Genomic DNA, 22,899 nt, shown 5'->3' on the forward strand with positions numbered 1-22,899 from the left:
CCAAAATTATTTACCAGTTATCACTGTAAAGCTGTGTAAAGCATTGACACAATCTGCATTGTAAAAAGCGCTATATAAATAAAGGTGACTTGACTTGACTTTACTAGTAGTTTGCAAATACACATTTGCATTCTGAAGTCTGGGACTTTTTTTCAAGAATACATGCCACAAGTATCCATGCAAACCAGCTCATGCACGTTTTCCTGCTTGAAATACCCTTTCTTTGATTAAACTTTTTTTAAATTAAATTTTTTAATTAAATAAAATTTATTCAGACACCTTGAACATTTCATTCATTAATACAGTTTATTCACTATAGTTAAAAAAATGGTAATAAAATATGACAAGATCTCAGAGTTAAACTGTCAGGAAAAAAAAAACATCTTAATTATGTCAGATAATAGTTAAGCAAAATATGGTCAGGTCAAAGTGTATGAATAATTTTTGATTGCAAATTTTTTATCAATTTTACTGGTAGTCCACTGTATGAAGAATTTTTGGGAATTTTTGGGCTTTATTTTGCTATCCTCACTTACATAAATGACCTATAGTGCCCTGCACCCACTAATAAAAATATATCAAAAATATAAAAATGTCTGAATAATTTTTGGTTTGACTGTGTGTGTGTGTGTGTGTGTATATATATATATATATATATATATATATATATATATATATATATATATATATATATATATATGTATATATCTCAAGCTCATATCTTTAGGTTCAGTAATTTCACTTTAATGGCAATTAACAGGTCCTTTTCATTGCCATTAAAGTGGAATAACTGAACATAAACATACGAGCTTGATAAAAATGCTCATTTTATAAGAAAATTTCAGATGGCACTTTGAGGCTTTTGCATCTGAAGTCTTATGTCTTTATATATATATATATATATATATATATATATATTTATTTTTCAGTGGCAAATAAAGAAACTAGTAGTGGCAATATAAATTTATTTAATTATTTATATAAATAATTAGAGTTTACTTAAAATAATTAAATAAAATTAATTATAAATAATTAAAATAATACAATTACATATTTACAGAAGCAGTTTAAATAACTGAATAACTTATATTTTATTATTAATGAATTTACATGACTTTTCTAGTCATTTGTGAATATAGTTTTAATTATTTTTTAATCACAAATAGCAAATTCTATCCATTAAAATATTTTAGAGCTTGACAATAACTAGAAAATATATAAATCTGTTATAGAAATGTCCATGACATTTTAAAATTTTACTAATTTCCTTGGCTTTTCCCGCTCAAGAAATCACACTCATATAACCATGTTTATCAAGACTGTGGAAACCCTGGTTCTATAGTAAAAATGACAGGTGTTTGAGGGAATTAATTAAAATAAGAAATATGACATCAGCTCATTTTGTGTTTCAGCTGTTATGCTTATTTTAAAGTATATTTTGACTTATTTTAAATCATTTGAAGCCATCTTTAGGCCTTCTTGGAAATGTGCAGAAGCCCCCTAGTGGGCCCCGATTCCCTGGTTGAAAAGATGTTCATCCAGATGTTCTTTCTTGTGCACAAAACACAAAGACAACCGCATAAAATTTCTTTAGACCAAGTGCATATAGCAAATTAAACTGCTTGCCTAAAATATGCACGTTTGCAGATGTTAATGGCATCACAAAAAGTCTCATAAATGAGTGATTTCATTGATATGTTGACTGCATGAAATCAATTCTGTGTACATGCATACATACATAATGCTACTTAATTAGGGTTGAGAGCCCGCTGTGGCCTACAATACAGTAGCTGCTGCATTTCCTCCGAGCAATTACCATGGCAACCACCAGCCTTTATGGTTCAGGGGTTTATTATGTAGGCTGACATTCATCTTTTTTATTCTGTTGCTCAGCATTTGATTGGATGAAGCCCAGAGAGCTGCAATAAGATAACCACAGACAGAAATCGATAAAAACACTGAACACATGAATAGTTGATGTGGCGTTCGTGCTTCTTGCTCAGATGCCTATAAATTTGCTAGCAGTAGTTGCAATATTCTAATGAATTATATGCCATTGTTCATATTAATGCAAACGTCTTTAGAGTTCAGTGAGGTCGTCGTTGAAATACAGACATATGGATGGAGAGAAGAGGTTACAGTCTGGGCTTCCGCAGTAAAACTCATCCTCTTCAGGGATGCTGTTTTCACGCAGAGTCTTGCTCATGTCCAAATTTATGCCATTGTGCTTCCAGGTGTAGCTTGCTGCATGGGAATTGTAGCACAGGTATCGCTGGAGAATCTCATCCAAGGTCTCCTCTGAGCATACCTGCTTAGAAAACAACCGCTTAGAACTATCTGGCTTCTGAAAAGCGATCCAAATATATGTTTATTTTATGAACGGTGTAAATAAATATTCCTACAGAAAGACAGAGGGCAGGAATTTGTCTTGGACAGGCCCAGAGAAGGCTTGTTTCGGCCATGGAATAAAAAAATAAAAAAGGAAATCTCACAATTTTTCCTCAGAATTTTGAGTTTATATCTCGCAATTCCGAGTTTATATCTCTCAATTCTGAGGTTATATCTAAACTCAGAATTGCAAGAAAAAAGTCAGAATTGTGAGTTTATATCTCAAAATTCTGACATTTTTTCTCAGAATTGTGAGATATAAATTTGCAATTGTGAGTTAAAGTCTGTATTGCAAGATATAAAGTCACAATTCTGAGACAAAAGTCAGAATTGTGAGATATAAACTAGTAATTGCAACAAAAAAGTAAGAATTGCAAAATATAAATTTCTCAATTGTGAGATTCTGAGTTTATATCTCAGAATTTTGAAATATAAACAGCATTGTGAGTTATAAAGTTCGAATTGCAAGATGTAAACTCACAATTCTGACATTTTTTTTTGCACTTCCGTATTTATATATCCCAGTTGTGAAGTTATATCTGAACTTGGAATTACAAGGAAAAAAAATCTGAATTGTGAGGTACAAACTCGCAATTGTGAGAAATAAAGTCAATATTGCAAGATATAAATTCGTAACTGCGAGAAAAATGTCTCGCATTTCCAAGTTTATATCTCACAATTCTGACATTTTTTTGTCAATTGCGAGTTATAAAGCCTTTATTGCGAGTTGTAAAATCGCAATTCTGAGAAAAAAGTCAGAATTGTGAGATATAAATTCGCAATTGCAACAAAAAATTCAGAATTTCAAGATATAAATTCTTAATTCCATGAAAAATGTATATCTCAAAATTCTGACATTTTTTTCTCAGAATTAATATGAGATATAAATTTGCAAATGCAAATTATAATGTCAGTATTGCGAGATATAAAAAAAAAAGTCAGAATTGTGAGAAATAAAATTCCAAAAAAGTCATAATTGTAAGATATACAGGTGCTGGTCATATAATTAGAATATCATCAAAAAGTTGATTTATTTCACTAATTCCATTCAAAAAGTGAAACTTGTATATTATATTCATTCATTACACACAGACTGATATATTTCAAATGTTTATTTCTTTTAATTTTGATGATTATAACAGACAACTAAGGAAAATCCCAAATTCAGTATCTCAGAAAATTAGAATATTGTGGAAAGGTTCAATATTGAAGACACCTGGTGCCACACTCTAATCAGCTAATTAACTCAAAACACCTGCAAAGGCCTTTAAATGGTCTCTCAGTCTAGTTCTGTAGGCTACACAATCATGGGGAAGACTGCTGACTTGACAGTTGTCCCAAAAGACGACCATTGACACCTTGCACAAGGAGGGCAAGACACAAAAGATCATTGCAAAAGAGGCTGGCTGTTCACAGAGCTCTGTGTCCAAGCACATTAATAGACAGGCGAAGGGAAGGAAAAGATGTGGTAGAAAAAAAAGTGTACAAGCAATAGGGATAACCACACCCTGGAGAGGATTGTGAAACAAAACCCATTCAAAAATGTGGGGGAGATTCACAAAGAGTGGACTGCAGCTGGAGTCAGTGCTTCAAGAACCACTACGCACAGACGTATGCAAGACATGGGTTTCAGCTGTCGCATTCCTCGTGTCAAGCCACTCTTGAACAACAGACAGCATCAGAAGCGTCTCGCCTGGGCTAAAGACAAAAAGGACTGGACTGCTGCTGAGTGGTCCAAAGTTATGTTCTCTGATGAAAGTAAATTTTGCATTTCCTTTGAAAATCAGGATCCCGGAGTCTGGAGGAAGAGAGGAGAGGCACACAATCCACGTTGCTTGAGGTCCAGTGTAAAGTTTCCACAGTCAGTGATGGTTTGGGGTGCCATGTCATCTGTTGGTGTTGGTCCATTGTGTTTTCTGAGGTCCAAGGTCAATGCAGCCATATACCAGGAAGTTTTAGAGCACTTCATGCTTCCTGCTGCTGACCAACTTTATGGAGATGCAGATTTCATTTTCCAACAGGACTTGGCACCTACACACAGTGCCAAAGCTACCAGTACCTGGTTTAAGGATCCATGGTATCCCTGTTCTTAATTGGCCAGCAAACTCGCCTGACCTTAAACCCATAGAAAATCTATGGGGTATTGTGAAGAGGAAGATGCGATATGCCAGACCCAACAATGCAGAAGAGCTGAAGGCCACTATCAGAGCAACCTGGGCTCTCATAACACCTGAGCAGTGCCACAGACTGATCGACTCCATGCCACGCCGCATTGCTGCAGTAATTCAGGCAAAAGGAGTCCCAACTAAGTATTGAGTGCTGTACATGCTCATACTTTTCAGTTGGCCAAGATTTCTAAAAATCCTTTCTTTGTATTGGTCTTAAGTAATATTCTAATTTTCTGAGATACTGAATTTGATTTTCCTTAGTTGTCAGTTATAATCATCAAAATTAAAAGAAATAAACATTTGAAATATATCAGTCTGTGTGTAATGAATGAATATAATATACAAGTTTCACTTTTTGAATGAAATTAGTGAAATAAATCAACTTTTTGATTATATTCTAATTATATGACCAGCACCTGTAGATTCTCATAGTTTATATCTCACAATTCTGACATTTTTTCTCAATTGCGAGTTATCGTCTGCATTGCGAGATATAAATTCTTAATTAAATTCTGAGGTTATATCTGACATTCTGACATTTTTTTTCAGAATTATTAGATATAAATTTGCAATTGCGAGTTATGAAATCCGTATTGCAAGATATAAAGTCGCAATTCTGAGACAAAAGTCAGAATTCTGAGAAATAAACTTGCAATTGCAACAAAAAAGTCAGAATTCTAAGATATAAATTCTCAGTTGCAAGAAAAATGTCAGAATAGCAAGTTTATATCTTGCAATTCTAAATTTATATCTGCCAAATCTGAGTTTATATCTAAATTTGGAATTGTGAGAAATAAAGTAAGAAATGAAAGATGTAAATTTTCAGTTGCAAGAATTGTGAGATATAAACTATTAATTAAAAAAAAAAATTCACAACTGCAATATGTAAATTCTGAAATGTCAGAATTGTATCTCAGAATTGTGAGTTTATATTGCGAGAAATAAAGTCAGACTTGCAAAATATAAATTCACAATTGCAAGAAAAAAAAGTCAGAATTGTGAGATGAAAAGTCACATTTAACTTGTTTTATTTTATGGCAGAAACGAGCTTCCATAGACAAGAGAGAGAGAAGCATCTGGGCTGAATGAAAACTGGCAGATGGTTGTTCAGCCCAGAGTTTAAGATACAGCCTGGTGGCTGCTGAAGCAAGTAAATCAGCACACTCAGTCTGAGAGCGCTTGTAATGCTAGAGGTTCAACATTAGGTCCATTTCCATCAAGCTGGAAAAGGATTGGATGCAAAAAGTGGGAGGGAGGATGAAATCAAAAGATTTAGGGGAACTAAAAAGAGAAGAAACAGTGCAATCCTGCCCTCTTCAGTATGCAGCAGCACAGTGCCAGCATGCAATATGACTTAAGGAATGTGGTCTGTGCAGTACAACAAGCATTGAATCTTCTCAGGAATGCTTAAATAATTAATATTAAATTTTTAGGGCACAATCCTGAAATCATTTTGCAGATGAGTCAGCATTGTGTATTTTCGTTTCTGCTTGTGGCAACTAGGAGGCAGCAACTCTATGCCAAGCTTAATACTGGCTTACCTCCAGCCTCTGCTCCTGGGAGGTTAGAGTGTTGATAATGCGGATCCAGCGTGTTTTGGCAGACAGCAACCCAACCTCATAGCGGTTATCCTTCCACCACGGCTTCCCGAAGTCATTGGCCCAGTCAGTGCGAGGGCAGGGAGGGGGTACATGTATAAAGCGCCCCCTAGGGGTGTAGTATTTAATGCAGCCAGTCATTGGGTCAACATGGGTAAGAATCTGAAAAGGGAAATCACACACACACACACACACATATACATATATATATATATATATATATATATATATAAAATGTATATATATATGTGTGTGTGTGTGTGTGTGTGTGTGTGTGTATATATATATATAAACCCAGCACCATAATATTTTGTTATTCAGAAGATTGTGAGATTGCAACAGTGCCTGCCCACTTTTTCAGCAGTATTGGTTACAGAAGTATTTTGTTTCCATTAGTTTCTCCCACGGATTTCAAAAATGTCTTTGTTAAAGCGTTTTAAGCCATGAACAAAGGCAACTAGCTACAAGGTGAATCATAACATTATAAACTTTGATTTGAAACAAAAAAGTATTTGAAAATAGTACAGAACTGAGTAATTAATGGCTGCCTCTGAAATCACATACTTATTTATGTACTTATTTTGAATAAGTAAATACATCACAACCACTAAAAAAAGTACACTATACTGCCAAAAGTATTGGGACACACCCCTCCAAATCATTGAATTCAGGTGTTGCAATCACTTCCATGGCCACAGATGTATAAAATCAAGCACCTAGGCATATAGATTGCTTTTGTGAAAGAATGGGTCCCTCTCAGGAGCTCAATGAATTCAAGCATGGTAGCGTGATAGGTTGCCACCTATGCAGTAAGTCCATTCGTGAAATTTCCTCACTACTAAATATTCCACGGTCAACTGTTAGTGGTATCATAAAGTGGAAGCAATTGGGAACAACAGCAGCTCAGACACGAAGTGGTAGGCCACGTAAAAATCACAGAGCGGGCTCAGCGAATGCCGAGGTGCACAGTGCACAGAAGTCATCAACTTTCTGCAGAGTCAATAGCTACAGACCTCCAAACTTTGTGTGCCCTTCAGATTAGCTCAAGAACAGTGCATAGAGAGCTTCATGGAATGGGTTTCCATGGCCGAGCAGCTGCATCCAAGTGTTACATCACCAAGTGCAATGCAAAGCGTCGGATGCAGTGGTGTAAAGCTCGCCGCCACTGGACTCTAGAGCAGTGGAGACGTGTTGTCTGGAGTGAGGAATCATGATTCTCCGTCTGGCAATCCGATAGACAAGTCTGGGTTTGGCAGTTGGTAGGAGAATGGTACTTGTCTGACTGCATTGTGCCAAGTGTAAATTTTGGTGGTGGTGGTGGTGGTGGGGGGGGTTTATGGTGTGGGGTTGTTTTTCAGGGGTTGGGCTTGAACCCTTAGTTCCAGTGAAAGGAACTCTTAATGCTTCAGCATACCAAGACATTTTGGACAATTCATGCTCCCAGGGGATGGCCCCTTCCTGTTCCAACATGACTGCGCACAAGTGCACAAAGCAAGGTCCATAAAGACATGGATGAGCGAGTTTGGTGTGGAGGAACTTGACTGGCCTGCACAGAGTCCTGACCTCAACCCAATAGAACACCTTTGGGATGAATTAGAGCGGAGACTGCGAGCCAGGCCTTCTCGTTAACATCACTGCCTGACCTCACAAATGCGCTTCTAGAAGAATGGGCAAAAATTCCCATAAACACACTCCTAAACCTTGTGGAAAGTCTTCCCAGAAGAGTTGAAGCTGTTATAGCTGCAAAGGGTGGGCCAACTCCATATGAAACCCTATGGATTAAGAATGGCATGTCATTAAAGTTCATGTGCACATAAAGACAGGCATCCCACAACTTTTGGCAATATAGTGTATGTTCTGTGTAGTATGAATGTAATACAGACATACTACATTCGCCATATTGTCATTATCATGTGATCTACCAGCATCAGTTGCGTTGCTTCAATGTCATTCAGAAGTCCTCTCCCGTGGCCTCATGGGACAGTAAAGTGTCCACCGTATACACACTTCAGAATCTCACTGGAAGTTGTAGGTCATCCGGGTACTTTTTACTGTTTTACGTGTTCAGTAAATTCAGACATACTCCTTTTGTCACAAACTGTTTTTTGCCTACTTTATAGTATGCAATTTTGGATGCAGCCAATGGCTTTACTGATCAATCCCATGAAGCATTGCGAACAGCATAATCAAATTAAAAATGACAGAGAAATATAAAATTGCTCATTTAAAAATATAAACAATATATTTTAAGTTAATAGCAAAACATGCACATATATATTTAAATATTTAAGTATTTTGAGATTGAAGGGAGATTGACTCTCTGATTGGTGGAATTTTCTTTACAGCATCATGGGTAATGACGTTTTTCCACCATGAATTCTGCTGTTAAATAAATTATTTTAAAAACTAATTTGAAATAATGCAAGCTGACGTCTTCTAAAGAAACAAACACTATCGATTAACAACCTCTTACCTCACTGTAAGGCTGTCTTTAAGGGTTTATAAGTTATTGTTAGAAAATAATTTTCCTGTAGACAAAAAGAATGTAGTTTTTACTTCCGGAACCCGACTGTTGCACTTTATAATCTCACATGAGAAAATAATGTAGGGTGGGAATTGATTTTGCCTAGTTTGGTTTTGGTTATATTCCTTGGCTATGAAAACATTTACTATTTGTGATACATTAGGGAATAGTTCTTATATTTGAAATGACAATTAAATATTGAAATATATTTGGGAAAATTACTAAAACATAAAATAAAATAAAAAACTGTTATGAAATATAACGACTTATTTTCTTTACAGTTCTTGTTTTTGCCAAATGACATGAAAATATGAAAATATATTTTCATTAAATTTTGTCGACTGTTTTTGTGTGTTGTTACAGTAGCTTACGTCCTTTGTCTTTGGGTCAAACCAGTGGCTGATGTCCTTTCCTGCACACTCTGCAACAGGTTTCAGTAAAACATCACCTATTATGAGAGAGAGCGTCTTTGATATATTGCTTTGAAATGGTTAATAAATGCCACATTACAAACTGTTATTCCTTTTCTCTCGCTCTTTTTTTTTTTTTTTTTTTTTTTTTGTAACGATACGGTGCGAGTTACTCACCTTTATATTCCTCCAGCAGTGGTGTCAAATCGTACACTTTGCCCAAATACGACACCCATATATCTTTGACAGTGTTGTGAAGGGACACCTCCTTCGGCGTGAAATACCTTGGGCGACGCATTTGAACAAAACCACTTTAGAGAAATGAAACTGTTCACTCGATTTAAAGAGTACTGAGGAACTGCAGAAGCTGGTTGTTGTGGTAACCAGGGTTGCCAGGTTTCTCACCGTAACAAACCCCGCCCAAACTAGCCAATCGCTTACCGGGTTTGGGGTTCCCCGTATAAATCGCGTTCCGGTGGGTAAAAATAGAGTTCCGATTCAACCCGAGGCAACAGTATAAAAGTAGCCCAATTCTGGCAACACTGGCGGTAACCGAAGTACTGAGGAGCGCGCAACAGAGTGCTACGGAAGCCTAGAACCGCAAAGACGGAAAACGTAAATTTTCTTCATTCGCTATTTTTTTTATAATTAGTTTGGCAACACCTTATAACGACGTCAACGTTAGTTTATGCTTTAACAATGAACGAGCAAAACAGTAAGCAACAATAATAGTGCTGCTTGCCTTGACTTTCAGTTGAATGCAGATCAATTAATTCATTCATCAAAGAATATCTCTTAGATGTATCTCCCCCATACCAACTAAACAAAGACACGTGACAACGAGTCTTCAACATTCTTTTTTTTAAATACAGCATATCTTGGAGTTCTTCATGATTCTGTTTATCTTAAAAGAAATGAAAAACAAGCATAAAACATTAGGAAGACCCATAACATCAGTGAGGCTGATTTGCATTGGTATGTTGGCACAAACGAACAATCGTATAGCCACAAAAAACTGCAAATCTTTTAAATAATGGTGGCCACATGTCATAAACCTACAAATAATATCTATATATATATATATTTTAATGTATTTCCCAATAAAATAATGATTAAGTTGGTTGACCTTCAGCTCGAATTTCGACAGTTCGGGAGTAACTCGTCAAGTTTACATAATAGTTTCAAAGTTTTGTTGTGGGACATTGACCTGTTGATATATTACTATTAAACAAAAAATCTTGAACCAAGTATAGGCTGCTTTATAGTCTGTCATCTGATTTATCATCGGCAACAGCTGTAGAATGATCATAAACATTCTGTCATGTAAACTTTTAGCAAAGACTTAAGTAAAAAAAACAAAAAAAACAACAACTACTGTGCAAACTGGTATCAGATCAAAAGTGTCAGGCTATAAAGCAGCCCAAGGACAGGTAAATTTCAGGTGGTTTTATGGGATACACTTCAGTATTATGAGAAAAGGTACCTCCTTTGCCAGAAAAGCGTGCAATACTGCTTTATCTACTTCGATGCTGCCAGCATGTCAGAGCGGAAACTTGAATGCAAATATGACATACTGGTGTCAGAAGTACATGGCACAGTCTAAATAAACCACAACCCTAAATTCTGGAGTGTCATTCAAAGAAAAGAAACAAGCAGCAGGAAAAAAAAAAAAAAGACAGTATGAGAGAGACAAAGTAATGTTAGAGATGGCACATACGTCAAAGAAAATTTCAAGCCGAAATAACTCAGCTTGGTTTAAGACTCCAAGTTCAACTAGACTCCATTTTAAAGTCTTTAGCAAAGAAAATCAAAACACCAAACTAATGGTGTTTGCCCGATCAAGTAAGTTGCTCCTGGAGAAGTCCAAAACAGCCTGTGGATTCAAGTCTCAACAACAACAAAAAACCTCTCCCTCCGATAAGATTCCTCCAAAGTTCAGTTTGGATAACGCAAGTTCTCAAGCCAGGTTCTTAGTCCAAATCATTGTCCATTTATACTGCATCAGCCACTCTGTTATTAGTTGTACTGGAACTTGAAGTGGAAGTTTCCACCCTCAAAGGGGTTGAAGCCAAAGGGCCATTCTCTGCCTCCTCCACCTCCTCCACCCTGCTGATTCTCAGGGTCCAGAGGGTCCTCGCCTGAATCAAACTTCTGACGCATTTCTGTACGGAAAAACAACAAAGAATGCATACATTTGAAGGTAAACAGTCTTCATACATCCAGTGATAAATGGAACGTTCAAGTGTCTCTATGTTTCCTAATTTTGTTTTGGAGTCTCTTATAAGAGATTTACATGCATCCAAGATCAAAAAACACTTTAATTTCCTTATAATAATACATTGCAGCATCACCTCATTCCTCAGAGTGTCTGAAACAATTCGATAAAGGATTCAGTCTCTCTAAACCTGAGAGCCTACTCTGCTCTGATTGCTCAGATGGCCCAGTCTGTTGTGATTAGTCTACCGCTTACAGCACATGTCAGAAACGAAACGCGTATTATACCATATCTGAATTTCAGCTACGGAGGCTTCTTTAGCATTTGTATACACTGTAACGGTTTTACTGTATCTATTCGAGCCCAAAGCCTCTTCTTTTGGAAGTACATGCAAAGTGGATATGCTTTCACAGCACTGAAAATGTTCTCGACATGTCGACAACACGAACCAAACTCTTCCAGGCCTCAGAGATAACTAATGTGTGTTTGAGGGTCAAAGTAGACGTTGTTCACATGCAGCCAATGAAGACCATATGCTGGCATTACGCAAATGTGTTACAAACCTATACCTAGATTTGTAACAGGAAGTGAGACTGGAATTTTTAACTAATTGTTTTGGCAGTTCAGAATAATTTTTTTCTTTTAAGAGACAATAACTTCATTTGTTGTGCACTTTGAGCTATAAAATTTTGCAGACCTTTTACATTTACAAACAGCTATAGTACACACTGCATGAAAGGTAATATTTGAAAAAGCATGATGGGGCACTTAAAAATGACTCACTATAGAAGTTTTCAATAACAGAATTATGGAAAGTTTGACAATGATGTCTTCAAGTTTCATTAGGTTTTTGCCGTCACCTGACATTCTCTTACCTGGATCTGTGAGCACTTCCTTTGCTGATGCAATGTCAATAAACTTTTTCTCTGCCTCTTTCTTGTCTGCTTCAGACTGGAAATTATCAGGATGCCACTGCTGAGCCAGCTTTCTATATGCTTTTATGATTTCCTGTTTGTTGGCGCTCCTGAAAACAAGTGAAAAGAAACAAGCATTTCTGTCAAACAACCTTCATTTGGCTGACACGTATATGCTTATTATCTACTTAAGTTGTGAGGTAAAGAATACCGTTTCCCCAACCAAGCCTCCACTCATTTCAGTTGAGAATACCATCTCAACAGGCATTTATAAGCACTGTTTATTCGTATTACACATTTAAGCTAAGCTTTTAAAAACCCACACAGTGCGTCCAAAATTTTATACTGTATAGTAGGTACTACATAGGGTTTGAAACTTTGTGACTGATAAAAAGTATGTTCTATATAAAGGAATATGTGTAGTATAAACGAAATTTGAACATTCGCCATGTTACTGTCACGTGACCTACAGATATTAATTGTGTCGCTTCACTGCCATTCTTAAATCCTCTCCCGTGGCCTCATGGGATAGTAAAGTCCCATGAGGCCCCACAAAAATATTGTTTTTCGAATACTATGTATTTGGACATTCTACTCTTTTGGCATAGTGTTTTTCACATACTATCTAGCAGGGAAATATTCGGTTTCAGACACAGTGACGGTGTATGCTACAGTCTCCATGCTAAGGGTGTCCCCAGATACCAATATTTTAACAATTCAGAAAAGATGGATCACTGTCTGGCCAACTGACATTTTGGAATGGAGATAAAGGTTAGAGTCATGACTTTTCAGTAGTATTACAACACATTGTGAGTGTATATTAGTGCCATGTGTTGTTTGCTTTTTGCATCTGATGGAGTGTTTGAACTGGTCGGAAATGGCGGGGCATGATGCCAGAATTAACAAGTGGATTTCAAGTGCTGCAGCAACAACCTTTGGCCATATTTTCTGCATTATCATCATAAAACAGGACAGAAATACCCAAAAATGAAAATTATCCCATAATTTACTCATCCTCAAGCCATCCTAGGTGTATATGACTATCTTCTTTCAGGCGAGCACAATCGGAGATATATTTAAAAATATCCTGGCTCTTCCCAGCTTTATAATGGAAGTGAACGGGGGGCCACATTTTGAAGCCCAAAAAAATGCATCCATCCATCATAAAAATAATCCATACGGCTTCAGGGTGTTAATAAAGACCTTCTGAAGCGAAGCGATGGGTTTTTGTAAGAAAAGTATCCATATTTAAAACCTTGTTAACTATAATAACTAGCTTCCGGCAGACGACCGTATGCCTCGATTTGCGGTGAAAGAGTAACCTCTGATGGAGTATTTTATCCATCCTATAGAAAACAATTGTAGAATTTGTTTGCTTACTATAAAAGCTAGAAGTGTTTTGAGGCCTCTTGGCCTTTGTAACTGTACGGGTCAAACAAGTTTGCCACTGAGCATATTTCGTTGGTAATTTTCCACCAGACAACAGGTGGCTGTCAAATGAACAAGACCATTGTTAAGTGCGTCATATGAAGGCATCTTGCCTCTGGGGTGTATTGACTGGTTTGATACAATGTTTCATTTGGCCCATGGGAAAAGGGTTGACCATCAAATTGGCAGAAGGCCCATGAGAAATGAAGTCAAAAGATGTACAGTAGCTGGAAGCTGGTCACCCTTACTAAGAAAATTCTCTTACATAAGCAACACCTGCAATTATATTAGTGAAATGTCTATGGCAGAAAGGTCAGGGAGTACATGGGAAGGAGGTGTGAGAGGAGAGCCCCCGTAGATGATATCATGGAAAATAACTGTAAGAGCGAATATTACCAGCCAATGATATTACTTTGGTGTGTTTTTTAAGAGATAAGAAAAATGTATAAAACTGTGCCTCAGCTAAGAGAGCCTCAGATGCGGAGCTGGCATCTCACTTTGTTGCTTGACAATAAAGTTAAATACTTCTGAGACCTGGAACTTCGACACTGTGAGTTTTTCTTCGAGACCAGAACTGAATGCACAAAGAGACATCGAATCTGCCACGACACCTCTGACCCGACGCATGATGTAATGATGAACACGGAAACAAAACAGAGCAAAACAAAACACCGGACATGAATTAGAAGTTTAAAACGAGAAATTTTAAAGAGAAATGTTGAAGGATTTCGACAAAAGAGAAGAGGAGCTTGAGTTTGTCGCACAGCCCTATTTGTTTGAACCGCGAGAGGCGTCTAAGCTAACGCTACTACATCCTATGTCATACATCGAGTCAAGGGTTACTCTTGTGGCGCAAGTCGACTTGCGCAGTATGGGTACGATCATCTGCCGGAAGCTAATTATTTTAATTTATAAAGTATTAAATATGGATATTTTTCTTACAAAAACCCATCGCTTCACTTCAGAAGGCCTTTATTAACCCCCTGGAGCCGTATGGATTATTTTTATGATGGATGGATGCATTTTTTTGGGCACCCCCCATGTCTCATGCATGACGTAGTGTTCTAACAACACAACGTTCAAGTTAAAATAAGTTCAGCTTTTAAAAAACGCATCTCTAGACCTAGCGTTTTTTTCTTAGCTTCACTGACCTGCGTTCTGTGTAAATGACCCCTGACACTGTGACTGTCAGCAACATTTTAAAGCAGGATTCGGATCACACCAATCATTGCCTTACCTGCTGACCCCCAGGATCTTGTAATAGTCCCTCTTGCGAGAGAGCTTGAGAAGCTTCTGTGCTCGATTGAGGCCTTCACGAATCTCTTGGTTCTCTTGATCAAACTCCCGAGCCTCCTGATAGTCCTCCACAGCTGAGGAGAGGAACAGAGGAAGAAACATGAGTTTTCATGCAACCAAAATGAAAATCTGTACATTATATAGTAGTTAAAGGGATAGTTCACCCAAAAATGAAAATTTGATGTTTATCTGCTTACCCCCAGCGCATCCAAGATGTAGGTGACTTTGTTTCTTCAGTAGAACACAAATGATGATTTTTAACTCCAACCGTTGCCATCTGTCAGTCAAATAATGCGAGTGGATGGGAACTTCTACTATAAGAGTAAATAAAACTTGCTTAGATAAGTCCAAATTAAACCCTGTGGCTCGTGACGACACATTGATGTCTTAAGACACGAAACGATCGGTTTGTGCGAGAAACCGAAGAGTATTTATATAGATCGGTTCGTGTCTTAGGACATCAATGTGTCGTCACGATCCGCAGGGTTTAATTTTAGCTTGTCTATGCAAGTTTTATTTACTCTTATTGTAGAAGTTCCCATCCACTAGCATTATTTGACTGACAGACAGCAACGGTTGGAGTTAAAAATCATCATTTGTGTTCTACTGAAGAAACAAAGTCATCTACATCTTGGATGCGCTGGGGGTAAACAGATTAACATCAAATTTTCATTTTTGGGTGAACTATCCCTTTAATGAGTGTTCTACTACCTTTCTCATATTCCTGCAGTAGGATGTAGGCCTCCGCTCGGTCCCGGAGGATGTGGATATTCTGAGGTTCTCTCTGGTGAGCTTCTGAACAAATGTCTACAGCTTCCTCAGCACTCGTCATCTTAGAGGAGTCACAAGAGAGAGGGAGAAAAATCACATCCAGTGAGATGAAGCCTAGACACCAAAACCAGACTGGAATATGTCTTGATGTTCTTGCATTATTCACACCTCTGATGAAGCGAAATAGAATGTACCACACTAATGGGTACTAGAAGGGCTTTCATCTTTTTAAAAAATGTAATATAAAAGCACAATACTCAATTACACTGTGTAAGGACACATACTTTGACTAAGCAGAAACAGATCCTCTCCTTTGCTTTATTGGTGTAAAATGCAACATTCGGCTCTGTTCGCATCACAGACTCATACTTCTCAATGGCTTCCTGATACCTGCCGATTAAACGCAAAAGTAAAGGCATAGAACAATTAAATGTCAGGATGATGATGATGTCTGCAAAGTCTGTAGTGAGAGAAATTAATTTGAGAAATTTGACACTGCTGAAGCTTCACAGCTGTTCAAAACCAAGTCAGTCTTTTTTTTTTTTAAAGAAATTAACACTTGTATTCAGCAAGGATGCATTATATTGATAAAAAATTGCAGTAAAGACATTTATAATGTTATAAAAGATTCCCATTTCAAATAAATACTGTTATTTTTAACTTTAAATGTAATTTAAAAATGCATCATGGTTTCCACAAAACATCTTTTTACTGTACTGCAAAACTGCAGCATAACTGTTTTCAACATTGATAATAAGAAAATGTTTCTTGTGCATCAAATCAGCATAATGGAATGATTTCTGAAGGATCATGTGACACTGAAGACTGAATATTCAGCTTTGCCATCACAGGAAAAAAAAACTACATTTAAAAATAGAATAAATTTGAAATTGTAAAAATATTTCACAATATTACTGTTTGTACTGTATTTTTTTTTTTATCAAATTCAGCCTTGAAGAGACTTCCTTCAAAAGGAATCACAAACCTCTGAATGGTAATGTTCGTAATATAAAATAAACACAAAAACAGCTAAAAATAAAATATTACACTTACATTAATATAATTATATTTCATGTTATTATATTATAAAGAACCTTAAATAAAGGCAGATTTTGAGTGAGGTAAGCGGAGCCTAGACCTAAATTAAAATTCTAGAAGAGATGTTTTCAGCACCTCTGTTCTGAGATCAGCTCTTCTGCAGAGTCCAGCTGTTTGCTGAGCTTCTTGACCTGTTTGTAGTGTGCAAAACACTCCTTATCATCCTGATCCAGCTTCAGACACTCACGGACATGGCTGAAAACAGAAACAAAGAGGGAAAGACAAAGTGAACAGCAGCAAAAGAAAGAGACATCTTTCCTTTTAGAATCACACAAGTTTGATATAGTATTTCTATGTCTACATGCACACAGCCAGTATGCGGGAATGACAGCTGTATTTACCATTTACTAAGAGAAATTACCCTAGAATTGTCCTTGAAACAGCCTACAGGAGAAGCTTGAATACTGTCTGTATGAATTCCTAACTAAGAACCCAGGTGTCATTTAGCATTCTGAAACAAGCCTGACAACTTGACATTTAGCTTGCTGTACATACTTAAGTGAGTCGTGATGCTCGCCTAAACTGTAATGTAGTTGACTGAGTTTGAGGAAGCCTGCTCGGTTGTCCGCACGGAGGCGTGTTGCTGGTGTCAGGTCCATAATGGCCTTTCGTGGCTCCCCGAGGCGGATGTAGCACTCAGCTCTTAGTTCTCGAGACTCTGGGTCCCACGGAGAGAGCTGGGGAATGAAGAGAAAATGACTACAGAACAAAGCTAGATGACAACAAAGCACTCACACTGAGGTTTTGAAGCCGTAGAGACATCTTAAGCTTTAACTGCAACATTTGATATGTTCATATGATATGTTGTTTTTGTATTTTATTTGTGGGGCCATTAGAGGTGCAGTAAGTGATTTCTGAGAAACACTGTTGATATTTGAAATCGACCCAAACAAACACACAAACCCTTCCTTTCATTGCTCAGTGCATATGTGCGTCAAACAAAGAACATACAGCACACAAGAGTACTTACAAGCAAGAGTTGGTTGGTAGTCACCAGCAGCTCCAAACAAACAATGACACTTAAAACTTTCCTGTTACTATAGCTAACATTACAACAACAGCATATCTTGGTTCTGTGAATCAAACCAAAACCAATGTTTCCCACATATAGAGCAGAAAAACGCTACCTCGGCATCCGTTTTCAGGCCTTCCGGCTTAGGTCTCTCCAGTACTGGAAAGCTTTTCTAATATTAACGCGGGTCCTAAAGCTCTTGCCTGATCATAACCCTTCTTTTTCCAGTGATATTCCTCTGAGCTTTTCCCTTTTGTAATGTCTCTCAGACATCTCTCTTTCTACAGTCATTCTTTAAAGGTGCCCTAGATTATGTTTTTAAAAGATGTAATATAAGTCTAAGGTGTCCCCTGAATGTGTCTGTGAAGTTTCAGCTCAAAATACCCCATAGATTTTTTTTATTAATTTTTTTAACTGCCTATTTTGGGGCATCATTATAAACACGCCGATTTTAAGCTGCGGCCCGTTTAAATCCTGTGCTCTCCGCCCACAGAGCTCGTGCTTACCTTGAACAGTGCCTTAAAGTTTACACAGCTAATATAACCCTCAAAATTGATTTTTACAAAGTGTTCGTCATGCATGCGGCATGCATGCATCGGATTATGTGAGTATTGTATACTGTTATATTGTTTACTTCTGATTTTGAATGAGTTTGATAGTGCTCCGTGGCTAACGGCTAATGCTACACTGTTGGAGAGATTTATAAAGAATGAAGTTGTGTTTATGAATTATACAGACTGCAAGTGTTTAAAAATGAAAATAACGACAGTCTTGTCTCCGTGAATACAGTAATAACCGATGGTAACTTTAACCACATTTAACAGTACATTAGCAACATGCTAACGAAAAATTTAGAAAGACAGTTCACAAATATCACTAAAAATATCATGTTATCATGGATCATGTCAGTTATTATTGCTCCATCTGCCATTTTTTGCTATTGTTCTTGCTTGCTTACCTAGTCTGATGATTTGGTTGTGCACATCCAGACGTTAATACTGGCTGCCCTTGTCTAATGCCTTTTATAATGTTGGAAACGTGGGCTGGCATATGCAAATATTGGGGGCGTACACCCCGACTGTTACGTAATTATGTTGAGATTCGCCTGTTCTTTGGAGGTCTTTTAAACAAATGAGATTTATATAAGAAGGAGGAAACAATGGAGTTTGAGACTCACTGTATGTCATTTCCATGTACTGAACTCTTGTTATTTAACTATGCCAAGAAAAATTAAATTTTTCATTCGAGGGCACCTTTAAATCTCCCTCTTGCTCACTCTCTCTCCTCCCCCATCATGAGTGGACACGCCCCCCTCCTGCTGATTGGCTACAAGTGTATTTTTGATCTCCAGACTAACTCACCTCTATGACTCGCTCCAGCACCTGGACAGTAGTGATGTAGTCTCCACGATGATTGGCCTCATGTGCCTCTTCCTGGAGTAACTCCAGCTCATCAGCCTTGTGGAGCTGATCATGTGCTTCCTCGTGATCCGGGGAACGCTTCAGCTGCAAGAGAGAGAAGTTAACAGAGCAGGCGTCAGGCAAAAGAACAGAGCACCAAGTAGATGCAGAATGTGATCTGGTTTGAGAATGAAGTTGGACCACAATTTTATTTTTTTATAAACGTCCCGCTCACGCTCGTCCATATAATGGCAGTGGATAGTGACCAGCATCAAGCTTTTAAAAAAATGGGGTGGTCTAGGCGGTGCATTTCATGTTGCGTTTTCATTAATCTTGATTTCTCATAACTTGTGTGCTTTTCCTGGGCAAGTCGGTGTGAACTGCGGCGCTAATAGTGTCTCATATATGCAAAGTCGAGCACAGAAGATCAAAGGCAGGATTTCTGTTAAATAATACATTAAATTTCAGTTTGTTTTTCATAAACCCCCAGAACACTTTAAATATACAACACATGTCATATAGGACCATTATGTGATCCTTCTGTGTCTTTTTTTAAAAGCTTGATGCCAGTCACTATTGACATTACATAGACAAGCATGAGCGGGACATTTTTTACAATTTCTCCTTTTGTGGTCCAAACAAGAAAGAACAGCATACAGCATCAGAACAACACCAGGGTGAGTAAATGATGACGTAATCTTCATTTTAGGGTGAACTATCCCTTTAAGGGAATTGTTGTACTCACTACTGCTTGGAAGTCTTCTCTGGCCTCTTGAGTACTTCCCTGTTTCAGTAGGATATTACCTCTCTGCAGTCTGGCCTGAAAACATGTACACACCAAAGTGAGTGTTTATAATGGACTGTCACCTATAACCCAGTATAATATCACAACAACAAAATTTAACTCACAGCAAGGAAGTCTGGCTTGAGCTGTATGGCATGGGTCAGGTCTGGCAGCGCTGACTTGGACTTGCCCATGGCCAGGAAAACGGCAGCCCGTTTGTAGTATGTCAGGTAGTTCTTAGAGTCGCCCTCTATTGAAGAAGTTTGCATTTGTCAATGAAGTGCAACTAAATCTTTTCTTCATTTTGAATGATCTACATAAACTGAAACTAAATGCATTTTAGTACTTCTTACTTAGCAAAAAATGAAGCTACCATTCACAGTTTATTTAATAAAAAACACAGTAAAAACAGCAATATTGTGAAATATTATTACAATTTAATGTAACTTTTCTATTTGAATACATTTTTAAAATGTAATTTATTTCTGTGACGACAAAGCTGAATTTTCAGCATCATTACTCCAGTCTTCAGTGTCACATGATCCTTCAGAAATCATTCTAGTATGCTGATTTGCTGCTCAAGAAACATTTCTGATTATTATCAATGTTGAAAACAACATTAATATTTTTGTGGGAACCGTGAAACATTTTTTCAGGATTCTTTAATGAATAGAAAATTCAAAAGAACAGAATTTATTTGAAAAATACATATTTGTAACATTATAAATCTCTTTACTGTCACATTTGATCAAAGTAAATAATGTGTACTTGCTTAATGAAGGTATTCGTTTCTTTCAAAACAAGCAAACAAAAAAACTTACTGACCCCAATCTTTTGAACAGTAGTTTAGCTTTCATGTGTGATTTGTGTGTGTGTGCGTTTATCAGTTTGAAGTGCCTAAACAGGTAGCAGTCCTGTCATGTGAGGAAGATCCGTTTAGATCCACTCTGACGGACAACAACAACAACAAAAAAACTCCCTAAGACTTCCTAGCTCTTCCATCCAGATAGCAAAATTCTCTGTTTTTACTGTTATTTCTATTCCTTATGTTCTATTATTCTTCTTTATGTAAAACACTTTGAATTACCATTGTGTATGAAATGTGCTATACAAATAAAATTGCCTTGCCCTGCGTGCGTGCGTGTGTGTGCGTGTGCGTCTGTGTGTGTATGTGTCATTTGTGTGTGTGTGTATGTGTCTTACCCACAGCTGAATGATAGTGTGACAGGGCCTCAGCGAGCTGTCCGGCTGCCAGCAGCTTACGGCCCATTTCCAGATGATGCTCGATCTCAACAGGTGTTGCGCCTAACACACCTGAAATGAAACTACTTAATTAATAATATTACATACTTAATATGACACCTGGACCAGAAATTTTAGGATTATTAAAATTATTATTAATTATTAAAAATGAGTGGATGTCAGAACAGCTGCTTCCTGGGAAGCTTTGAAAAACCTCTGTCTGCCTTATGGGACTGAGTTTACATGCTTTTTACATGTTTAAATTTACATGCCCAAAACGGTAAGCCTTTCTGTAACCTCAAAAAAAAAAAAAAACCCTCCTTTAATGATTCCAATGCATTTTGTGTTTCGTTTCACAATGGCAGTACAAAAAGTGAAAGCATGCAGCACATTGTGACAGGATTGTTTTGGAAAACAAAACCTAAAATTACTAACTACCACCTCTACTTACTCTAGTATGGTTTCTGTTTAGAAATTAACCTTAAAAGCTTAAAATCTACAATATTACCAATTCCAAAGTCAAGGAAGATGGTCACTACAAGTTTAGCGGTCACTGTAATGCACACATAATTAAATACAATCTATCACTTCTAAATCTCATGAAGTTCCTTGGAATGATACATCAAACAAATCATGGATTAATTTACAAAACATAGCATTACCATAGTACATGTCCAAATAATAACATGATTGTTCTATTGTAGTCCTTTTGCATGAAATCAGACTCTAAAGCAAGAGAATTTTAAAATAATATCTGTGCTTCAAATCCTATTGAGCAGTCAATCTAGACAGTATACTTGGATATCAGATGGCATTCAAACGCTGTCAGGCATCTCACAAAGTTTTATAAGCCAATATGATTTTATACTATTTAAAAAATATATATATTGTCACTTCCTGATGAGCACCTGTGGAGGTATCATGATAGAGTGATAATATCGGATGATGATGATGATACCACGGTGTTTTGATATATATATTTCATGATTACCATATTCATGTACTATATTTTAAGTGGTAATTCAATAAATACCATAGTATTAACATGGTATGTGTCCAGAGATATGGTAATACTCTGGTACTTCCCAGACAACTTAGTACAGACAACCTGACAAAACCCGAAATCCTCTGCATATAAACATAATCTCGTGTGTGGAAGAAGAAGAGTGAAACCTCACCGTCCAGCTGTAGGTCCAGAACCACACAGAGCAGAGACAGGGAGGACAGGACACTGTTCAAACCTCTCCGCCGTCCCGAATCCATGATGACATTTATCACACCCCCGATATACAACCGTGTGTCTTTCCACTTTGATTCACAACGTGCAATGTGACAGAATGAGTATTTATACTCAGATCACCATAACAGCGGCATATCCGGCATACTTGCTACGAAGATGTTTCTGTTGTCCGCGATATAAATACGTCCGAGTTGAATAAAGGAATGCGAAACTTTAGTTCCGCGTGTCTCTTAATAATAAACACTCTGTGAAAAAAGTGTATTATAATTTGTAGTGAGTTGTTTCTTAGCCCCGTGCGACAGTGACTGTGCACAACAGCTGTCAGCTATGTACTTTTGGAAGTCTCCTCCAGCTGAACCTATTGGGTGTGCAATTCAAATCGCCCTACATTTCAGCGCGGTGACATCCGTG

General features: G+C 37.3%; 2 protein-coding genes across 3 annotated transcripts; both read right to left on the minus strand.

The window, feature by feature from the left end:
• Positions 1 to 1,833: 1,833 nt before the first annotated feature.
• LOC125265556 (cytochrome b5 domain-containing protein 1) lies at positions 1,834 to 9,511 on the minus strand. Of its 2 annotated transcripts, none has more exons than XM_048185843.1 (4): positions 9,266 to 9,511; positions 9,050 to 9,126; positions 6,098 to 6,316; positions 1,834 to 2,311 (listed from the first exon to the last, which is right to left on the minus strand). In XM_048185843.1, exons 1-4 carry the CDS (start codon positions 9,384 to 9,386, stop codon positions 2,081 to 2,083), a joined length of 648 nt encoding a protein of 215 aa, XP_048041800.1. In that variant the 5' UTR covers positions 9,387 to 9,511; the 3' UTR covers positions 1,834 to 2,080. The 2 variants fall into 2 exon arrangements, with proteins under 2 accessions (XP_048041800.1, XP_048041801.1); XM_048185844.1 differs by having other exon boundaries at positions 1,834 to 2,308; positions 9,266 to 9,504.
• A 421-nt stretch (positions 9,512 to 9,932) lies between these two features.
• On the minus strand, positions 9,933 to 22,888 carry dnajc3b (DnaJ (Hsp40) homolog, subfamily C, member 3b). Its single transcript, XM_048185842.1, has 12 exons — positions 22,427 to 22,888; positions 21,210 to 21,320; positions 20,132 to 20,256; positions 19,968 to 20,042; positions 19,184 to 19,327; positions 17,306 to 17,487; positions 16,886 to 17,005; positions 15,997 to 16,102; positions 15,653 to 15,773; positions 14,883 to 15,015; positions 12,179 to 12,327; positions 9,933 to 11,250 (listed from the first exon to the last, which is right to left on the minus strand). The coding sequence occupies exons 1-12, from the start codon at positions 22,509 to 22,511 to the stop codon at positions 11,105 to 11,107; spliced, it is 1,497 nt and encodes a 498-aa protein (XP_048041799.1). The 5' UTR covers positions 22,512 to 22,888; the 3' UTR covers positions 9,933 to 11,104.
• Positions 22,889 to 22,899: the final 11 nt, after the last annotated feature.

The sequence above is a fragment of the Megalobrama amblycephala genome, linkage group LG3 (genome assembly GCF_018812025.1).
Source record: "Megalobrama amblycephala isolate DHTTF-2021 linkage group LG3, ASM1881202v1, whole genome shotgun sequence".
NCBI classification, from domain to species: domain Eukaryota; kingdom Metazoa; phylum Chordata; class Actinopteri; order Cypriniformes; family Xenocyprididae; genus Megalobrama; species Megalobrama amblycephala.